The sequence below is a fragment of the Mycteria americana genome, chromosome 5 (assembly GCF_035582795.1).
Source record: "Mycteria americana isolate JAX WOST 10 ecotype Jacksonville Zoo and Gardens chromosome 5, USCA_MyAme_1.0, whole genome shotgun sequence".
Taxonomy (NCBI): Eukaryota; Metazoa; Chordata; class Aves; order Ciconiiformes; family Ciconiidae; genus Mycteria; species Mycteria americana.
Genome location: NC_134369.1, coordinates 68,040,691 through 68,060,821, shown reverse-complemented (window position 1 = coordinate 68,060,821; position 20,131 = coordinate 68,040,691). Strand labels below are relative to the sequence as shown.

The 20,131-nt window shown below is 50.7% G+C and overlaps 1 protein-coding gene across 1 annotated transcript in view; it reads left to right on the top strand.

Moving 5' to 3' along the window:
• The window catches only part of DAAM1 (dishevelled associated activator of morphogenesis 1), a 98,017-nt gene that overhangs the window by 38,036 nt on the left and 39,850 nt on the right, over nt 1-20,131 (top strand). The window contains exons 3-4 of the mRNA XM_075503822.1: nt 351-574; nt 13,978-14,067. Coding sequence (XP_075359937.1) covers nt 392-574; nt 13,978-14,067 — 273 coding nt within the window. The 5' untranslated portion in view covers nt 351-391. The remainder of the gene's footprint in view (nt 1-350; nt 575-13,977; nt 14,068-20,131) is intronic.

Here is a 20,131-nt window from a genome sequence, read left to right as displayed (position 1 = left end):
TGGCCTGGCTGCCACAGTACGGGGAGGTCGACAGGGATTTGCAGGGATTTGCAACAGTGGTGGGGGTCCAGGACCCCTCTCCCCACAGGAACAGCGGCGCGTCCCCCTGCCACTGCCAGCTTTGGCACAAGGCAAGCAAATGCATCTTTTTAATTCGTGTGGTCATCAAGGTTGCCAGGACCGTAAATGTCAGATCTGAGCAGGAATATTTGGCACGTAAACTGTCTCCGCTCTTCCCCTCCGCGTCGAGTGCGTGGGTGGCTTTGATTCCTCCTCCCCTCGGTGGGACGGGAGCGCAGCGCTGCGGGGCGGCTGCTTGAGCCTCTTCTCTTCTCTTCTCTTCCCCTCAGGATCTAGTGCCCAGGAGGGAGGGACGCAGAGGATTTTGGCCATGGCCCCAAGGAAGAGGAGCGGTCGGGGGATCTCCTTCATCTTCTGCTGCTTTCGCAGCAGCGACCACCCTGAGATCACGTACCGGCTGCGCAATGACAGCAGCTTCGCCCTGCAGACCATGGAGCCCGCGCTGCCCATGCCGCCAGTGGAGGAGCTGGACGTCATGTTCACCGAGCTGGTGGTAAGTACTATGCTTTTTATTTTTCTTTTTTGTCCCCCTGCTTTTTTATTTCCCTCTTTCTAGTCTCCCCAGGCTTGGTTTTGAGTTTTCAGGCAAGCTTTGGTGTGAAGGGAGCATCAGGGGCTGCTGTTGGGAACAGTTCTGCACTGAACCTCGAGTTCTGCTCCTCCCTGATGTACTGCCGGTTTGAGATGGTTTCTCTTTCTCATTAGAAAGCCTCGATGTCTTAGAGCAGGGCTTGGGGGCTGCTCTGACTTTGTGCACTGCTGGGGTGATGCAGGGGTGTCCAAGCCGGTAAAGCAGGTTGTCCCCTGTAGATGCCAAGTGTCTTTACTTGCTTCACAGAAATCCTTGATTTTGGGCTAAATTGAGATTTGGAGAGTCAGGATATTGTTTCTCTGTCCCTCAGTATCAAAACTCTGAAAGACCTGGATAAAGAAAAAAAAAAAGCCAAAAAAAAGCTTTAATTTCTTCTAAGGGAAGATGTTTTTGTGGCTTGTTGGATGGACCCAAAATGCTCCACTTGGAGTTGATTCAGCAGCGAAATGGGGTTTCTCTACGGTGTTTTGATGCGTAGAGGGAGCTGGGAGTCGCGACGCTGGTCGGTCACACCTCATGGTATAGCACGTCCCGTTAGATGCCAGGCAGCATGGTTTTAGTGAGCCAGGCCCCTTGGTAGAGGAGAGCTCCAGGTTGTATTATGAGAGCTGATTTTACCCAGACGTCCTTTTCCATGGGCCGGATGAGAAGGCGGACTGGGACACCCAACAGCACAGTGGGGACGAGACGTCCCTGCAGCAGGGCTCTTCCTGCAGCAGCCCTGCAAAATGCCACCGATCGGGTTTGGTTTGTTCAGGTGGAGTGACTGCCTCTGTTCCATGTTTTTCTCCACTGATAACTTGGCCAAATCAGATTTTCCTGGGGAAATTCTTTCCCATGGAAAACTCTCCCCATGCCCCAGCCAAAGGTGGCGGAAGGGCTTGTTGCGCTGTGGCTCGGCGTTGCCAGCCAGGCTGAAGGACGCATCTATGGAGGCTCACGTGCTGGAGCCCCACCAAGCCTGTGGCACCTCGTCTCAGCCCAGGATTTTCAAAGCATCTCCCCCAAATTCAGCCAGACGCTTCATGCAGAGACGGTGCTGCGGGGAACCGCTGTGTGTGCAGTGAGGCAGGAGCACAGCGGTGCTCGCAGGGACCAGCCAGGCCCAGGGCATGCCCTGGTGTGGCCCTTCTGCTCTCCATCCCTTGCTCCGTGCTGCCAAGATTTTGGGTTTTTTCCTCCAGCCGAGGGTGAGAAAAAGGCTCGGAGGCAGCTGCTGCTCCAGGGCATGCCGGCAGCAGGAGCCGTGCTGGCTCCCCAGGGACTGAAGTCATATAGGGAGGGGGGACAGCGGGTGCCCACCGTGCTCCCGTGCAAGCAGCTGCAACCCCCTGGCTCCCCAAAAAACCCATCAGGCAGATCTCAACCCGAGCCGGCACCGGCTGGGAGGGAGGGGGAAGCCGAGCTCTGCCCTGCGGGCACAAGAGGGCAGATTCCCATTCGGGGGGAGTGAAGTTGCAAATCCCCCCCTCCATTACAACAGCTCCTTCTTGCTCTCAGTAACCTGTTGGTGTTGGGTATTAAATTTCAGCATTAGTTAAATGGTTTGGAAAGTGTCCCACTGTTTCTGTATGAACCCACTGTGTAACATTTGGAAGAGAGACAGAGAAAGCACTGAGAGGCACTGGGCTGACTTTTACGCCTGCGGGAGCCCAATGCCACCCGGCTTGTCACGCTCGACCGTCTGGGGCGGGATGGCTTGTGCCCGCTCTGTGGGACCAGGGCTCCCTCCAAAGTCCTCGGTCGTCTCAGTCGATTGGGTTGAGGGAAGTCAAAGGGGCTGGAGGGGATCTCGAGGCTTTGCCAGCTCGGGTTGGTCCTTGGCCAACTCTTCTCTTGCAGCTTAATAGTGACTTTTCTGCCCCGTTTGTTCCCATTAGGGACTCAGAGTGGCAAGGGTGGAAGATTTCGGGCCTGGGACGGGTGGTATCTTTGGGTACGTTGCAGCAGTGGGTTTGGTCACTGGGATGGACAATCCTCCCACAGAGACCAACAATCCAGCAGGGTCCCTGCTTCGCAGATCTCAGCCTGCTGCATACATCAAAGGGCAAAAACTCTTTCTGGAGCCATCCTGCAAAGTATTCTCTGGGCTTTGGGTGTTTTTAAGTTGTCTGAGTGAGGAAACATCCGTAGCATGATAAATCGGTGATTGTCCCGTGCCAGCGGCAGAGGACGAGGGCCTGAGCTTGCAGAGGGACATGGAGCAGCTGTGACTCCAAGGCCAGCTAAAGGCTCGATCTGCTCTCCCAATGTCTTTTATGGCCTGCTTTATGTTAGATGGACACTTTGGATTTTAACCAAAATAGTTAAATAGAACACTTAGGGTTTTGTTAGTTAAATAGTTAAATAGAACACTTAGGAATAGTTAGGGTTTTATTCTGTGGCCGTGCAAGTGTTTCTCAGGAGGAACAACAGGGAAACAGGGGATGTTTTTTTTCGCCTGGGCACAAACAGGAGCAATTAGCCTGTAAGAAACGCCCCATGTCCCTCCTGGGCTGCAGGGACGATACGCCCTGTCCCAGCCAGCGGTAGGCAGCAGGCAGGGGCTTTTCCCTGGCTGAGGGCAGATGCAGATGTTGTTGCTATGGTCAATGACTGATCACTGCTTCCTCCCGGAGGAACATTTTCCCTTTCCTTTCCTTTCCCCCAGCCTGGGCTGAATGGGTTTTCATCGGGGTATTGTTGGGATGTCGCTCAAGCGGGCATCGGACCCGTCTGAAAGGCTTTTCTTTGTCCGCTGTCCTGCCGGGGCTCCGGCCAGGCTCAGCCACCCAGGGAGGAGCAGGTGTTGGCAGGGAGGCGCAGACAAAAGCGGAGTATTTCAGGGAGATTTACTAATTTGCAGCTCCCTTGGCTGGGACAAGGCTTTGCAATTTCGTGCAGCTCGCCTTGCATCGACACCGGTGCATCCCACCGGCTAGGGACAGCGGTGTTTGCTTTCTGGAGCTCGTGCAGCGATGTGGTACCCACCAGGCGACATCCATTGGATTTAAGGAGTTTCAGGAGCCATCGGTCCTCCCGTAGGACGCATCAGGAGGATCGCTGTGCCTTGGGCTGCTCAGCCCCGGCAAGGGGGAATATCTGGGGCTGCACGAGCTGCCTGCGAACCAAGAGAACAAAGCTGTGCCATCTGCCACAGCTTCTTTCAAGAGGCTCCTGCGTATCCAGGCGAACAATACAGCATTTCTTCAAAGGCTGAAATCTTGCTTGCACGCTCAGAGAAAGCACTTGCAAAGCTCCACATAATGGTGCCATATGGTAGATCTTGCCGTAACAATCCTCTCTATTTTCTGCCAGCAACTAGACTTTCCACCAGATGGGTAAATGACTGATGTCCTTTATATCTGCTTAACACTCCTTGTCACTCTGAGGTTTGTAATGAAACGCTCTGTGTGTGGTGGTGTGCATCAGCCCCGTGGGACGTGCGCCGGGTGGGGGGTGGAGGCACGGGGGGATTGCACGGCTTGGTCCGGAGAGGGCAGTGGGAGCCCCAGCACGACCCAGGACCCCTTGCTGGCTCTCTTCCCAGTGGGGCAGGTCGCAGCGGCGTCTTGGTCCCGGCAGTACGAGAGTGATGCTCCAGCAACTCCTCAGACCACCTGGATGGTCGGAGGAGCTGCTGGGTCCGGTGTGGCTTTGCTTGCCCCTGGAGCATGAGGTGCTGCCTCTCCCTGGTCCCACATCTCGCTCCCAGCCTGTGTCCCTGCCGGTGGAGGGGAGGGCTCAGAGGAGATGCTGCCCCAGCATCGAGGCTTGTCCTCCCAAATACCTGAGCTTTGAGGAAATTCCAGCTACTGGTACCAATGGGGCTTCTCAGACTTTTCACCTCCAACTTGTCGGTGGTGATGCGGAAGAAATTAGAGCAGCCGCTGTCTAGCCCTGCATCCCGCCCGTGATGTGCAGCAGCCCATTTTAGCCTATGAAACCAGAGCAGATAACCTTCCCCGGGTCCCTCCGCCCAGACTCCAGCAGCCAGCAGGTCTTAGAGACCTGGGGAGGTGACGCCAGGAGGCGGTGGCTGGTGGCTGTGCGGTGTCCCCAGCCCCCTGGGCTCAGGATGGGTGCAGACCCTTGCCCGCTGACATTGCACAGTGTCAGTGACTGCCTTCATTGGGATCTGCTGGAGGGGAGATATTCACACATGGTCTCCTGCAACGTGGAAGGCCGCTCCATCCCTCCCTGCTGCTTTATGAAGTAGTGGAAACTCAGGAGCCTGGGGAACAAAAAAAAGGTTTCTGGCAGCTTACAAGATTTATCACAGCATTTGTTTTTGCTGTACTGGGGGCAACTAATGCATTTCATCAGAGCCGCTCTTTGGATGCTATCTGTTAGGAGATAGCATCCCCCGTCACAGAGATTAATTCTGTGTCGCCTTTGAAATGCTTCGTGGTGGGCGATCGGTCTGTGGCTCACGATGTGGGGTGCTTGGGTAAGATGCTCCACGTGTAGATGTCCCACAGAGCCTTGCCTTCCCACCCTCTCGGCCTGCTGGGATGATTTCTATTTTATATGCTGCTCGAACGGGGAGCAGAGGACAACCCCAACGCGAGGAGAAGGCGGTGGTGCGGTCAGTGTGAGCGCTGTTATGCGTTAATAGCAGCACGGGGTTGAGAACTCATTGCTAGCGATATTCAGTTTTACTTAGGAACTTAAGTAATGTGCTTTTCTCCCCGTTTCTAATCCAATAAGGAGAAAGTATGAGGGTTTGGGCCTTGCAAAACAACACGGCTTTTAAGTAACAGCTGAGGGATCAGCTGCAAAGCCAAGCTTTGCATTTCATGCTTGCAGGTCAGCTGTCATTTTTTGCTGCCTGGTCTTTGCAGCATTAAGGATTTCAGGATTTTGGGAACCACTGAACGGTGGCTGAAGCCATTTTCCCCTATATCTGCAAAGAAAAGCATGCAGTTGGTACCCAGAAAAATACGATTGCATAGCCCTTGTGTCCTGGGCAAAACACCCCTTTCTGCAGAGTGTATCCAGGGCCAGACATGCAGCACGGGGCTCCTGACCCCGTCCCACCACCATCTCCGAAGACCAAGCTCCCTTGTGCTTATGAATTGCTTTTAAGGAAGAAAACCAAGTGGTTCGGTAACGTCTGCTTTTAAATTCACTCTGCAGAGAACCACGTGGACACTCTTACCAGGCTGCCCAGGTTCCGCTCATTAGGTGCAAACAGCCTGGACCTGCCACGCTCTCGTCCCAGCCCGCTGCTCACAGCGCTTGTTTTCATCACCTCATGGCATTACACCCTCACAGATAATCTCTTAAACGTATGTTTTGGTAGGTAAGCATCTGATATAGAAGTCGCATGCCTACTCGGTGAGAAAATAAGGATTTTCTGCCTACACATGGTCCACGGACCTGAATGAAGTAATCCACCGAGGAACGCTATATTTCAGCTGAAGCATTCATGGAATTGCAATATCTGTTACAGCTACAAACTAGCGTGGTGGCTTGCCCAAAAACCATGCTGTTCCTGACCTGTAATTTTACAAAGGAGCCGTGTTACAGCACAATATGAACCCCAGCTGAAGGCAGAGAGCGCATAAGAAACCCCTCTGTTTCCAGAAGTACAGCTGAAGTGAAAAATTATATGGTCAACCTGCTAAATGCTTTCCACTTTGCACTTCGTAAAAGAGGAGGCCACATCCCTGGGAGATACCTGGGCTGCTCATTCGGTAACGCGTTGGTGACCTTAATTGGGGCATTTAAGTTTTTGGCTTGCACTGGCTCCAAGTGTTTCTGGCACAGGTCACCACGGAGGGTACTGGCCTCATTGGATGGGGCATCTGCTCCAGCAGTGGTCTTCTCCTTCCTGATTGCGCAGTGGTTGGGTGGTGTTGCTGGAGTTACAGGCAGGATTGAGCAGGACGTGGGTTGTGCTTCATCACCAACCTCAGCAGGAAGCATTCCTGCTGGGAATAGCCCATGCCTGCCTCGTATCCATTTGCAGATGCAAATGAAAGCCGTTCATACTGCTGTAGTATCTGTCGCTGGCAGAGTCTGGGCGTTCCTCGGCGTGCGAGCATCACCAAGGTTGGCTTTTGGCAGCCAGGGCTTTCTGCAGCCCCGCAGGCAGGATCCTGCCTGGGTACCCAGTGGTCCTAATTCCCATCAGCTCCAGTGTTCAAATCAATATTGTTATTTACGGGGATCAGCTTCCCTTCCCCAACAACGCCTAACATCTGTAAGCCCATCTGATGCCTGCTTGCGCTAGGCATCTTGCTGGATGTCAAACCTCGGTCAGAAATTGCCTCCTCGCAGGGTGACTCTGCTTTGCACTTGCTCGAGTTCTTAAAAATGACCTTAGGCTGCCGCGTGTGACCAAAGCCATGGTTGTGCAGAAATGAGGACCACTTGTCCCACCCAAGCCACAGGTATGCAAGGAACCCACTTCCATCTTACGTTGCCATCAGCATCAGGCTGTAGCTGGCTCCTGCTCCCCTCAGCCACATCCTTAGGGTCCCACACGCAGAGCAATAAATCTTGGGAAGCTTTCTGTATCGAGCTGGCGCGGGGCTTTGCAGCCACTAGGTCCCATCTAGCCCCTTTTCAATGCCCTTCCTAGGGCCTTAGCTGGGGAAACCTTGGAGCAGTTTAGCCCCAGACCAACCATGCACAGCTTTCCTAAGTGAGCATCCACATCAGGCAGGGGAACGTCTGAGGCCACACTTGAACCGTTGGTTTGACTTCCAACTTCAGTAGCTCTCAGGGATACCAGCAGTGAAGGTGGCAACTAAAAAGTGATTGAAAAGGGAGCTGCTTCTTTGCGTCCATAAATAGGTGGGAAATCCACATCTGAAACCTTCTTATTATTTATTTGCCAGCTCTGTGCTTTATTATGGTAGGAGGTGCACCTGCCAAAGGCAGTCATGCCCAGCTGTGGTTGACTTGAATTTAATCCATTTTAGCGATCACAGTAGTAAATAATGGGCCGATACGTCTTATTTTTTTGTTTTCAGGGTTTATTTGTTTTGTTTTGTTTGTTTATTTATTTTGTTTTCAGGGTTTTTGTTTTCAGGGTTTCAGGGTGGAAAAAGCACACTGGTGATCCACCTGCAGGGCTTCTAGATCTGAGAGTGCCCTTCAGGGTAAAACTGCGTAGATCAATAACTCAGGCTGTAGAAGTACCCTGTGTTAATTAAAATGGGAGAAAGGTTTTCCAGATGATGTCGGTGAAAAGGTCACAGAAGGCCAAGCTCAATAAATTTAAAAGATGTATATATGTGGTTATAGATATATATGACAACAAAAGAGACTGAGAAACCTAAGTAGATACTTCTCTTTTAAAAGACATTAGTACTGGAATATGAACACCTTTAAAACCCTTTAGCCTATTAAATTAATTAATTAAATGAAATAATATTAAAGCAGTACATGCTGTCTGCCTCAGGTGTTTGAACTGATGGGAACATGAACCAGCTGCGCTAGAGTTTATTGAGGAGCTAAATCAGCTATTGATGGCCATAATCTTTCCTGCAGAAGAAGAAAAGAATACATATTTTATTTACGTCTGTCCAATGCGTTCAGGTCAATAACTGAAAACTGCAGAGCAGGGTGGATTTGGGTCTTTCCTCTTCCAGTCAGGGACTAAAAATTCAATGTGGGAAGAGGTCAACTAGGTGTAAGCACTTCAAAGTGCTTACACATTGTTCCTTGTCGCTGCTGCTAATTCCCTTGCTGTGGGCAATTTCCTTTATTAAAAAAATTCATTACGTGATAAAGGCAAAATTAATAATATCTTCTATCCGTTACGCTTATTCATTAATAAATATAAATAGTTGCATTGTGTTCATGTTCTGTAATTCCAGCTGCAGGTTGTCATGGGTAAATTACAAATACATAGTGATAGTATTGGCTGGGACCGGTTTGTCTGGGAGGTTGTTTTTAAGTTCTCAGGGTCCTATGGCTGAAAAGACGTGTGCTAGGGAGGAGGTATTTTTATTACTAATACTAAAAATAGAAGACTTCATTCACTACCTTCCTATTTAAAAAAAAAAACGCACAAAACTAAGATGAATCTGCATACGTTGAGAATTGTAATTGCCTAAATAAATGTTGCAAGTAGAGGAGCTCCTCCTGCGGTGCAGGACGCGTGTGAAGGCGGTTGCTGTTTGCACTGTAACAGCCACTGATTAACAAGTCTGTTTCTTCAGGAAGACAGCTTAAAAAGAAAATAATGAGCTAAGTAAGCTCGATTCTGAGGGGGAGGTTTAGGTCCGGCGCAGATCGCAGTCGGGGCTGGCAGTCGCGGGCAGGCAGCCGCCCAGCTGGCCACGCGGGCAGCGCCTTCGCGCAGCGGAAGAAGATTAGGTGAGGTACAGGGGGAAAAATGCTGATTGCCGTTTCCCTTGACAGTACAGCATTCTGGGATAAATCAAATTGATGAACTTGGAGAAGAATGCCTGGAAGAGAGTAAAAAAGCGATATGCCTCCTGAGAAAGGAAGCTGATGCAGGCTTCAACAGGCCATTATTTATTTATTTTTCAATTCCCATGCTGTACCAGTTAATGCCAAATACCGCCAAAAAGTTCCCGCTTGTTTCTTTCTTTCTTTCTTTCTATTTTTTTCTTTCTCTTTTTTGAGCAGTCTTGGATCTCTTATGCTTTATTTGAGGATGCAGGAGACCTTACCTTCACATGCTGTAGTCTCACTGGTGTCCCTTACAGAAGTTTCTAAACTCTGTGCATCCATCCATCAGGAGTAAATTCACTTGCTCTTTATTATGTTGGTCATTTATTCATCCAGTGATGTCTTTCTGTATGTGTGTATGTATGTGTGCATATATATATATATATATATATGCACACATACGTATGTGTATATAAACCCAGAACAAGCCAGCAAATTTTAATTAATTTTTATTTCAATTATGACAATGGATAACCTCCTTATTTTCCCCTGTCACCTCCTTGTATTATGGTTACACAATTTATCAGCCAGAAAGGTGCATTAGTCTCATGTTTTTCATCTTTTTTCCTACCCCCTCTGAAGATATTCTGGAGGTGCAGATGCCTGCAAAGGGAATCATCCCTTATTTAATCTCTACTCCCCAGCTACTTCTTGCAGAATTTTTGGTGGCCCGCAGGACCTGTGAGCTGTAGGGGAAGAACCGGTGATGGTCGTGCTGGGGTGTTACTCATGGGTGGGCAGCAAGTGAGCTTGTCCAGCTCTGAGAGCCCATCCTGGAGCTTGTTTCTGAGGGCAGAGGTTTGCAGCATCCTGCTGGCTTCCTGCCGCCGCTCCCCTTAAAGCCCATGGCTCTCAGCCCATGGAAGATGCTCATTAAAACGTCCACCATGGCATGGGTGAAGCAGCAGGGACAGGAGCTTGCACTGAAGCACTGCGCCATCATGATGTCAGCCTGGGGCTGGACTTGATGCCTTCTCTGCTGGGAGGGTCAAACATTTCTTCCAGAAGTAGTGCCTCACTTTTCTGCTTGATCTGGCTTTGCCTGCAGAAGGTGGTTGGAGACTACCTTGACTGCAAACCAGAGAGGTGGTAGAGTCTCCCTCCTTGGGGATACTCAAAAGCTGTCTGGACATTGTCCTGGGCAATGGCTCTAGGTGGCCCTGCTTGATCAGGGGGTTGGACCAGAAGACCTCTGGTGGCCTGGGTTCCTCATACAATTGCCAGCTCGGGGAGGTAGGGACCATGGGAACATCTCCCAGCCCGAGTGCCTCCAAGGCAAAGGTGTAAGGAAGAATGAAAACTTGTTTGGCCCATGGGATCCTGCTCACAGCGAGCTGAGCTGAGCCACATGTTTCTAAGGTAGCTTTAGGAGAATGGCGTAGGATCACCTTCGCTGTGCTCGGAGAGAGGAGGAGATTTGCTTGGCTTGAGCAGAGAGCCATCAGGAAAGCAAGCCGCACGGAAGTATTTTACCTCCTAGAAATAGCAAATACATGCTGAGAATCAAATCTCCCCTATGAGTGTTTTTTTTAAATCATGTTCAAATGAAGATTTAATGTTGAAATGTGTTTTCCTGATCTAAAGGTGAATAGTTTAACTGTACGGGATAAATATTTAAGAGGAGCCTCTTTCCAGTAAAAACACTCTGGGCAGAGACTTCCTTTTGGTAGCAAAATGAGACTGTTATTTTACGTGCCTTTGACCCAATTCCAAAAAAATATTTAAAATAGCAAAGTTGGCAGATCCTGCCGTGGGAGGCAGCCAGGTGGAAGTGGCAGAGCTGGGAAAGGTGAGGCTGAAGTGAGGGGTGAGGGGCACTGTCTCACTGCTTATCTTCTCACTCTTCAGCAACCGCCAACATCGCACGCTGTAGCAGGAGTGCATGGCTTGCAAATGGCCTATAAAATTAATTGCCAGTTAGAATCACCTAATTATCAAGCTCGTGATGATTAATTGAAGGCGCATATGGGTTTGAGGTTGTGCATGGCTTCTCTGCCACGTTATGACTCTGCCACGCAATTGCAAAAGGCTCTGTCCGAACTGTGTTTGTACAGTGCTCTGTGAGTCAACGGGAAATGGCTGATGTTCCTGTCCCCTCTTGATCTTTTGGAGTTTGAAGGGCAGTTTATGAGCAGCCTGCTTGGGGCCAAGGAATACCGAGATACCCATCAGTAAGCGTAAACGAAGGGCTGGAGGTGGGTGCCGGAATCCCCACGCACATAAAACCAGCAAAGACCTGACTCTTCATGGTTAAGTCACTGTTACAGCTCGGACTAACAGTGGTTAGTCGCTGTTTGATTATGAGGATTTTCATATTCACTGGGTGCCACGTAGTATTTATTTAAACACCTCTCCCATGGTATCTGCAAGATATCATTAGGTAGGTGTTGCTGAGTGATGTAGGGCTGCGATGACTGAACATGCTAGAGCCGGAGCACAAGGAAACGTGCTGTGTGGGGCTCAGAAGCATTTCTGCACCTTTTTTGGATGTGTTTGCACATTGTCATGTACCAGCACCTAATATGTTCTTCTGCTTTATTCCTTCTTGCTCCTGCTTAGGCTTCAGCTCTGTTTAGATTTTTTTTCTTGGTTAATAAATCTTCGCGTTTACACAAGTTGTATTTTTAGGGTATGGGTATTTTGAAAGTTTCAATAAATATTTTTCTAAGAACCCAAGTACAGATGTGCGTGCTGGTGCTTTCATGCCTGGATCTCAGATCCCCGTGGCAGGGACGCGGTGTCGCAGTGGAAGCATTTTTCTGCACTCACTCAAATCCTCACTGCAGAGGTAAATAATTACCAGGAGACCCTCGTCCTCTCCCACACTCCCAGATGTACTTTTCCAACGAGCTGAATTTCAGCCGAGTCCCTCTGTCAGGTGTCATCCTGTTGGCCACCTTTAGACCTGCAGAACTGGATCTGAAGCAGAGCTTGGGTGTCTGACCAGCTTGTAGCTTGAGGAGACACAAAAGGAGAAGGACATCAAGTGCAATTTCTGTTTTTCACGTGCACAAGACGTGGAAAGCTGACAAGCCTTGCCCAAAGCTGGGAAGGAGATCGGTTGCTGGATATGAATCCCTGACCTCCCAAATTGTAGGGGCACGGGGAGGTTTGAAAGCGGCGTTCATTGGAGGAGTCCCTAAGCCAGGTTCTCCTCCCTGGGCACACGGGGAGGAGAGGTATCTCAGATTGGGCTCAGGTTTTCTCTGTCCTCACTTTTTTCCAAGCCTCTGTCACAGCAGCACGCTTACTTCTGTTGTAAGGGTGTCTTGCAAGTCTGCTTCCAGATCTCCACCAATGTCAGCTCTGTGTAGGACGGTAGTTTGAAGAGTCAGTCGATATGAGGGGAAAAAGTCAAGGAAGAGGCAAAGCTCCTCCATGCGTACGTAACGGAAAAAGCTCCATGACACCTTTCCTTTTGAGGAGTAATTTCATCGGGAAGTGAAATTAATACCTGAAGTGGATGTGTAAGCCTCCCTGAGATGTTCAGGACCGCCCGCAGCCCTCCGTCGCTGCGTGTTGTGCGCGAGGGCCCTTGGGTTTGGGTTACAAGATAGCTGAAGGCTCCCTTCCTTGGCTACTGAGTGCAATATGAGCTTTACTTAGATCAGCTGAATTTCTTTGTGGCCTGTGGGCTTGCTAATGCAGGGACCCGTCTTTCCCCGTAGGCATCTTGTTCAGCCTTTGCCAAATGGGGTACCAGGGACTTTAGTTGATAAGTGTTATTATTCAGGCAGGGAAACTTTAATGCGTCTCTGTATGATTTTTATGGGTGTTTTTTTTTCCTTTTTTAGTTGCTGGAATTAAGTGTGTAATTTTTAATGGGGATCCTCTTAATTAAACCCACTGGCTGGGTGGGATGAGTTGGCTGGAGGCCACGGCAGGGCTCTCCTGTGACCTTCTAGAGCATCTACAGTGCTCCCACCACTACACCAATACCCCTCCAGCATGAGGGTTGTCATCAGCAGTGGTGATTTTTAGAGACATCCATGGATGTAAGATCAATGTTGGCTTTAGCAACGAGCCTCCCAGCCCTGCCTGAATGTTTTATTTAGTTAGTTCTCTGATAAAAGCTTTGACCTACATCTAGCACCAGGAAGCGATGAGGCTTTGATAATACTCGGGCATCCCGGCTGAGGGCACGCTGCTAACCGAGCCTCCAAGTCAAAAATGGATGTGTCCTTTAAAATAAAATCGGATAAACCAATAAAGGTTTCAGTCAGTAAACAGCTTTATCTCTGCCAGGCAATACGTAGTCCAGTTTTGATGGAGAGGATGTACCTCTTCATGAACTGTAGATATTAGGAAAAGCGCTTCCTAATTTTAGTTATAGGAAAACAAACCAAAAGCCAAAAAAAACCCCCAATTTTCAACGATATGAGGGTGTCAGCGATGGAAATGGGCTGAACCACTCGGGGTGTTCAGTGGTGAAGCAGTTATCTGAGGTGGTAAAAAAGAAAGGCCCTAATTGAATTTTTCTTCGCTGTACATATCTTAGATGTGTTCTATCATCCGGAGCTCTCAGTCCTCTGTGCGAGGCTATCCTGCAGGCAGCTGTGCCGGCTTCATGGGTGTCTTTTCTAAAACGCTCGCTGCCTTTAAAAGCAATGAAGGCCACGTCCAGGAGGAAGGAGGCAGAGAGGTCTGCAGCCCTGTCCTCCCGGCAGTCAGCTGTAGCCCAGGAGTCAGGGGGAGGTCAGCCACAGCAGGATGAGAATTAGCATCATTGCCCTGACAAATCGATAGTCACGGGGCGATGCTGCGGGACCACCGCTGCGCCGGGGTGTGGCCCCACATTGATTTACACCACTTATCTGGGGGGTTGTGCCTGTGCCGTCACCCGTTCGTGTACTCATGTTGCATGTTTTGTGGGGTTTTTTTCCCTTCTCCAGGATGAACTTGACCTCACGGACAAGCACAGAGAGGCCATGTTCGCGCTGCCGGCGGAGAAGAAGTGGCAGATCTACTGCAGCAAGAAGAAAGTAAGAGACCCGTCCGCGCTGTGGTCGGGGGCTGAGCCCCTTCCCTCCCATGCAGGGTGGGGAGGAGATGTGGGGAGGGACACAGCTCTCTTGGGATGCCGAGTGGTATTTGGAGTGTCGCAGAAATGCATCTATTCCCTGGGTTGGCCCTGGGGAAGCAAGGTCTTCAGTCTCCAAAATGCAAAGCCCTTCTTCCCGAGCCTGTTCAGACTGGAGGAGGTGTCCCCGCACTCCGCACGGGTGTCCCCCACCCCATGCTCATCCCTGCCACCACAAGCAGGGCCACATGGAGCTCCGTGGCCACTGAGGTTGGCATTGTGGTGGCAAGGGGCTGCTCCGCTCACCATCTCTCGTGGCCACGCTCTTTTCTGCCAATGTCTGGGGGCCTGATTACAGCCTGCCCGAAAGCCTCCCCCTCCCCTGGGTTTCCAGTTTCCTGCATGAAACAGGCTTGGGCATCATTTTTGTCCTTCCACCAGCATTTCCCGGAGGACCGTACAAATGGAAAGTGCCACTGGGGAAGCCGTGCCCCCGCAGCGCAGCTTGCGAGAGATTTGGCCCGGTGGTGCGGAGCTTGCTTTTAGGGTGAAGCTGTGTCAGCACTGGGTCAATGAAGGGCTCTGGGCTCATGGGTGTAACTGAGATACCGCTGATACGAGACGAGGGTTGATGTGAGTCGCTGATCTGTCTGCCAAGCTCCCGGCATGACATGTCCCCTCTGCAACGCTGCCCTCGCGGCCGTGTTTCTTAAGCTGAAAACATGCACAGACATCTTCCCAATACCGAGATACATTGACGTCTGAGTTTGGTTGCGTCACCCTTTAGACAGAGGTCAAGAATTGAGGTTTGTTTGTATTCCTGCTGGTAAATCGATGCCTGGGTGGGCAAAGCCTGTGGTGCCTGTGGGCAGGTTCACAGTTGCGGCATGCAGCGATGCTGGTGCCGGCTCTCACAGTCCGTCGGGATGGAGCAGACTGCCTCGCCACCTTTCTCCCTCGGTTCATTTGCTTTTGCTCCTGGGGACGGGCCGCCCAAGTGGTGTGGGGTACCGCAGGCTGGCCACCTGCAAGGTGGCCAAAATCACTCTTTTTTTCCCCAGTAAACTGAACACCTTTGCCCCTGTACGTTGGCACAGGAGTTACCCCCAGCTATCTGTGCTGGGACTCATTTTCCCTCCCAGCCTTGGCCAAAGCAGAGATCCTACAAGGACATAACACCTTGGGGAGAAATGGGACAAAAATCCTCAATCTCACAAGCAGGCAGAAGAACACCAAGGCCTGCGAGGGAAATGCTCCCAGTTGGGGGCATGGACCTGTTGGAGCAGGTCCAGAGGAGGCCACAAAAATGATCCAAGGGCTGGAAGACCTCTCCTATGAGGACAGGCTGAGAGAATTGGGGTTGTTCAACCTGGAGAAGAGGAGGCTCCAGGGAGACCTTATAGCAGCCTTCCAGTACTTAAAGGGGGCTTATAAAAGATGGGGACAAACTTTTTAGCAGGGCCTGTTGCGATAGAACAAGGGGTAATGGTTTTAAACTAAAAGACAGAAGATTCAGACTAGATATAAGGAAGACATTTTTGTGATGGGGGTGATGAGGCACTGGCACAGGTTGCCCAGAGAGCTGGTAGATGCCCCCTCCCTGGAAACATTCAAGGTCAGGTTGGACGGGGCTCTGAGCAACCTGATCTGGTTGAAGATGTCCCTGCTCTTGCAGGGGGGTTGGACTAGATGACCCGTAAAGGTCCCTTCCAACCCAAAGCATTCTATGATTCTGTGATTCAGTTCCCAAATTCACCACTGCGTCCCTAACCTGGCCGCAGGAGCTGGCTCGGCAGTGCTGGCAGTTGCCTGGCCCCGCTCAAAGGGCACTCGCTGCCATTAATGCCTCTTTTCTCCTGCTGTAGCAATGGCACCAGATTTTCCAGCCGCATTTTAGGCCAAGAGCAGGCTTACCTTGCTCATGTAGGATTAAGTTTTAAGCCTCTCATAAATACCCCTGAAATCCCTGTATTATTGTTAGACAGAGGCCTGCCGTGCCCGAGATTTAAATCGGAGGGGAGAAGAGATGTTAACAAATTACAGGCACTGCTCTGAATCAACAAGAAAACGGGCAGGAGATGCTCGCTTGTCACTGCCTGTCGGATAAGCGGAGCCGTGCTCTGGTGTGTCTGGATAAGAGGAGGCAACGGAGACTTAAACCAAGCAAAGCCACGTAATTATTATTCTGAGTGGAGATTACGTGCTATCTAATCTCCCAGGGAAGGGTTTAGATGGGGTTGATGGTGCCTCTCTCCTATTCCAGCACCTCCTTGCACTCACAGTTTTTTAAAAACCGTGCTGAGAAACTCCCTGCTCCCGGGGGGTGTTGAAGGAAGGAGCCACAGAAGCATCTCGTGGCATCCTCAGAGGTCTTCGGATCAGGCGCCCATCCGAGGCCGGATCCTGGCTCCCATTCTCCTTCCCTACTCGTGATCTCATCTTGGCGAGCTGCAGAGCATACGTGCCACCGCTTGCTCTGAAGGAGATGTGCTGGTAGAGACGAATGCTTTTCTCCTGCTTTTTAATTAAAAATGAGTGAGACCATATCAACGGAGGCTTCAGCAGTGGAGGAAACCAGGAATCACGTGGGCTGGAGAACGTGTCTCTATGCACAGCAGGCTCTAGGCAGTCCTGCTCCTATGTGATGAGGACCAGTAGACAGTAGAAACATCGGTAGCTATCCCAGCGGCTCGTGGTAAATCTTACACAGGTACCTATGTTTTTATGAGGACAAATCACCTACAGGGTAGCCTGGTGTCGAGGAGGGGGGCTGGGCTTCTCCAGCTGAGAGCGATGGCTGGGTTTTGGCTGGGGCAGTGGAGCTGGAGGCAGGGCAGGGGTCCTACCTCCCTGCCTCGGCTGCAGGCTGAGCGGCGGTGATTTGGGAAGTCCAGGACGTGCCCAAACCCTTTGGCCTGCCTGTGTTTAATAGCAAGTCGTCACTTGAGATGCTGGTAACACCCAGTTTCGCCTGGTGGGTCCCAGGGGGCTGGCAAAGGTAGATATCAATCACAGGCAGCTGCCTGACTTACCAAGGATCCCAAATTGTCCCCTGAGCAGTTTTTGCTCTTTCCTCTGCTGCTGATTTTGGCTCCTGTTGGAAACAAGCTGCTGAGAGTCAGACAACTTTGGTTGAACTTTGAGTCTGAAAGTCCAGTTTGAGACCAGTTGCAACAAGCTCCCCCTTGAAAGAGCAGCGCAAGGCCGGACAGAAACGCTGCCCAGCCTTCCCCTGGGGGGTTTCCTTGAAAATCAGCTTTGCCAGGCTCCAAAATATCTCATGCTGTGGCCATAGCCTGGGCGGCCAGGGCATTCCCCTGCCTCCATCGACGGCAAAGGTGTGTGCAGCACAGAAAGAATCTGAATATCTGTCCTTTCAGCGTGTTCCCTGCTGCCATGTGCCATCTCTGGCACTTCTGCTTTGCCATCGGCATCGCCAGTCATACTCAGCTCTGCAGAGCATATCCTAGCTGTTGCACGTTTTACGTATTCCCGTGATAGGTAAGATTTGGTAAAAGGTGACCAAAATGAGACATTGTTGCGCTGGGTTGTCCTGACAAGGAACTTGGCAGCACCTGGCCTCGGCAGTGCTCATCGAGAGGAAATAAGGGAAAACCATCGTATTTCCTTCCCTTGAATATTTCCCCCTGCCCTGCAGCTCCATATCCTGGTTTCTCTGCCCCACAAGCAGCTGTTTTTATCCTAGCCCACAGCACCGGCTTGGCAGGGTGGAGGTTTTGTCCTCCCTCATTCTCCATCCACGGAGATGCCGGGTCTGATCCCAGCCCTGACCCTGCTCGGAGCAGGGCGACGCGCTAGATGAACTCCCCGTGGTTCCGTCCCTCCTGCATCACCCTGTGAAGCTCTGGCTGGGGGCAGAGGGATAAAAATCATCTTGTGATGGGGGCTGGTGAGTCTGTCGGCAGCAACCCAAATGGGAACTGAAGGCTGCATTAAATCCAGCAGCCGTGCAGCACTTGGGTCAGGAGAGAGATCTAAAGATTATTGGAGAGACCTTCTTTGAAGTCGTCAGCCCCCTCTACGGCTGTAATAAAGCAGGGAAATGCGAAGGTGGAGGTGCATTAACAGCGGGGTGAAATCTGCTTTTAGAAGTGGTATTTCTGGACGATGACTCGTTTCATACTTCATCCCGAAATACTTCACTCCCTGCTGGCCCCGCTCTCCGGGAGAGGATATTGCTCGGAAGCGCAGGGAGGAAGCAGGAGGGTTTCCAGCTTTACCGTTTATTTGCCTGCGGGTTTGCTTCAGTGGAAGAGTGTGACTCAGGATGGCCTTTCTCAGGAGGCCACCCTCCAAAGGGAGTTAATAATTAACACTTTGCACTTATTCTGCAGCACCTCTTAATTACAGGAGGTTTGACTCCTGCCAGCCGACGTACATAACGTCAAGCTATTAAAGCAGCTCGCCAGGGAATTTTTATGAGCCTCAAAATATGGGTGGATAAGGGGTGTTCAGGCAGAAGCTCAGCATAAATAACCAGGTGGAAGGGATTGGTAGTGAAAACCAGCTCAGGCAAAGGCAGGGTCTGACTCTGCCCCCCTCCCTTTCGATTCAGCTGAGCTCTCTGAGCATCTGTAAAGCAAGGGTAGGGAAAAATGGCCTGCAGGGATGCCAAGCGATGCTGCGCTCTTTAAGCTCGTGTTGAAAACCCGTTGGCATCGCTAACGCTGGGTGCGTAGCTCTGGGTGAGCAGTGTTAAGCTGTTCCCGGCAAGCAAAGCTTACATCTAAAATTTCCTCAGGCATCAGATGTAAAACCAGGATCCCTTCGCATTAGGAGAAGGCAGCGATGGTGTGTTTGCAGGGGAGAATGGGAAAAAATATGATAAATAGGGAAATGAGTGATGGCTCTCCAGTAATACTATTTTTCCCAGCCAGACGGCCTCTTTCCTCTCTAACTGTGCTTTCCACCCGCTCCCTCCAGAGAGCTTCGCTTTCCAGCTCACTCTTCCACTTGTAGATCAGTCTTGCAGCTCATTCACAGGGCTTGTGTTTCCATCTATTTCCTTCATTTAAAAACCAGCAATTATTTTTTAAGAAGTCAAGCAAAAAGCTGCAGTAGCAGAACTAAGAGCAAAAGCTGACAAAGGTGGCATGCAACAAAAAATAGGTCAGTGTTTTGCCATGCTCCTGGGTCACCTGGGATGGATGAGAAACTTTTCATGGACCCTGAGCATCCAGATATACCTGCGGTTATTGCAGCAGCAGGTTGAAATATCATCTCAGATGTCATTTTCTCAGGCTGGCCGAGAGAAACGGGCTGTTTGCATGGCTGGGGGTATTTTTCAATAGGAAATGTTTATAGTTTTTATCTTTAAAGGTAATTCCCTTTTTAGTTCCAATCACAACACACTTTTGTTTAAGCGAGCTTTTTCTCCCTCTCCAGCCAAAAAATGCATCTGTTAGCAATCTTTTTGGATTTTAAAGCGAAGCTTTTCAAACAATGAACCAGCTGACTACGAAAGGCATCTGGTCATGCTATATTTACTTATGGGGAGCATAATTTTTAAACCCTGGGAAAAGTGTATGAGGGCATGTGTGTATTTGTGGAAGAGAGGGTATAGGAATTGTTAGCATACGGAAAACCAGAGTGGTCTAGGATGGACAGTTTGGACCCCGAGAACCCAACTCAGGGAGAATCCGATGAAATTACAGCCCTTCGCAGCATCACTCCACGAGCCCTTGGCAGGGGAAACGGCTTCAGTTGCATCATCTAGTTTTTGTTGCAGGGATACCTGGGGGAGCCGAGCGGCCGGAGGGATGAGGAAGACCCGGAGGGCTACGGTGGGCCAAAACCTCTGCTGCCGCACGCCTGGCAACGGCTTGGCCGTGTCAGGGGAGCTGGGCTGGATTTAAACTTCCCATGCAGGCTGCAGACCCGTCGGCTTTAAAACCCATCCACACCACTGTCTGCTTCTTTTTTGACGTGGCAAACACCATCCAGGTGGATCATCCGCGGCAGGCAGGGAGGAGGGGTTGCCGAAACGCAGTGGGCTGCCAGCTGCC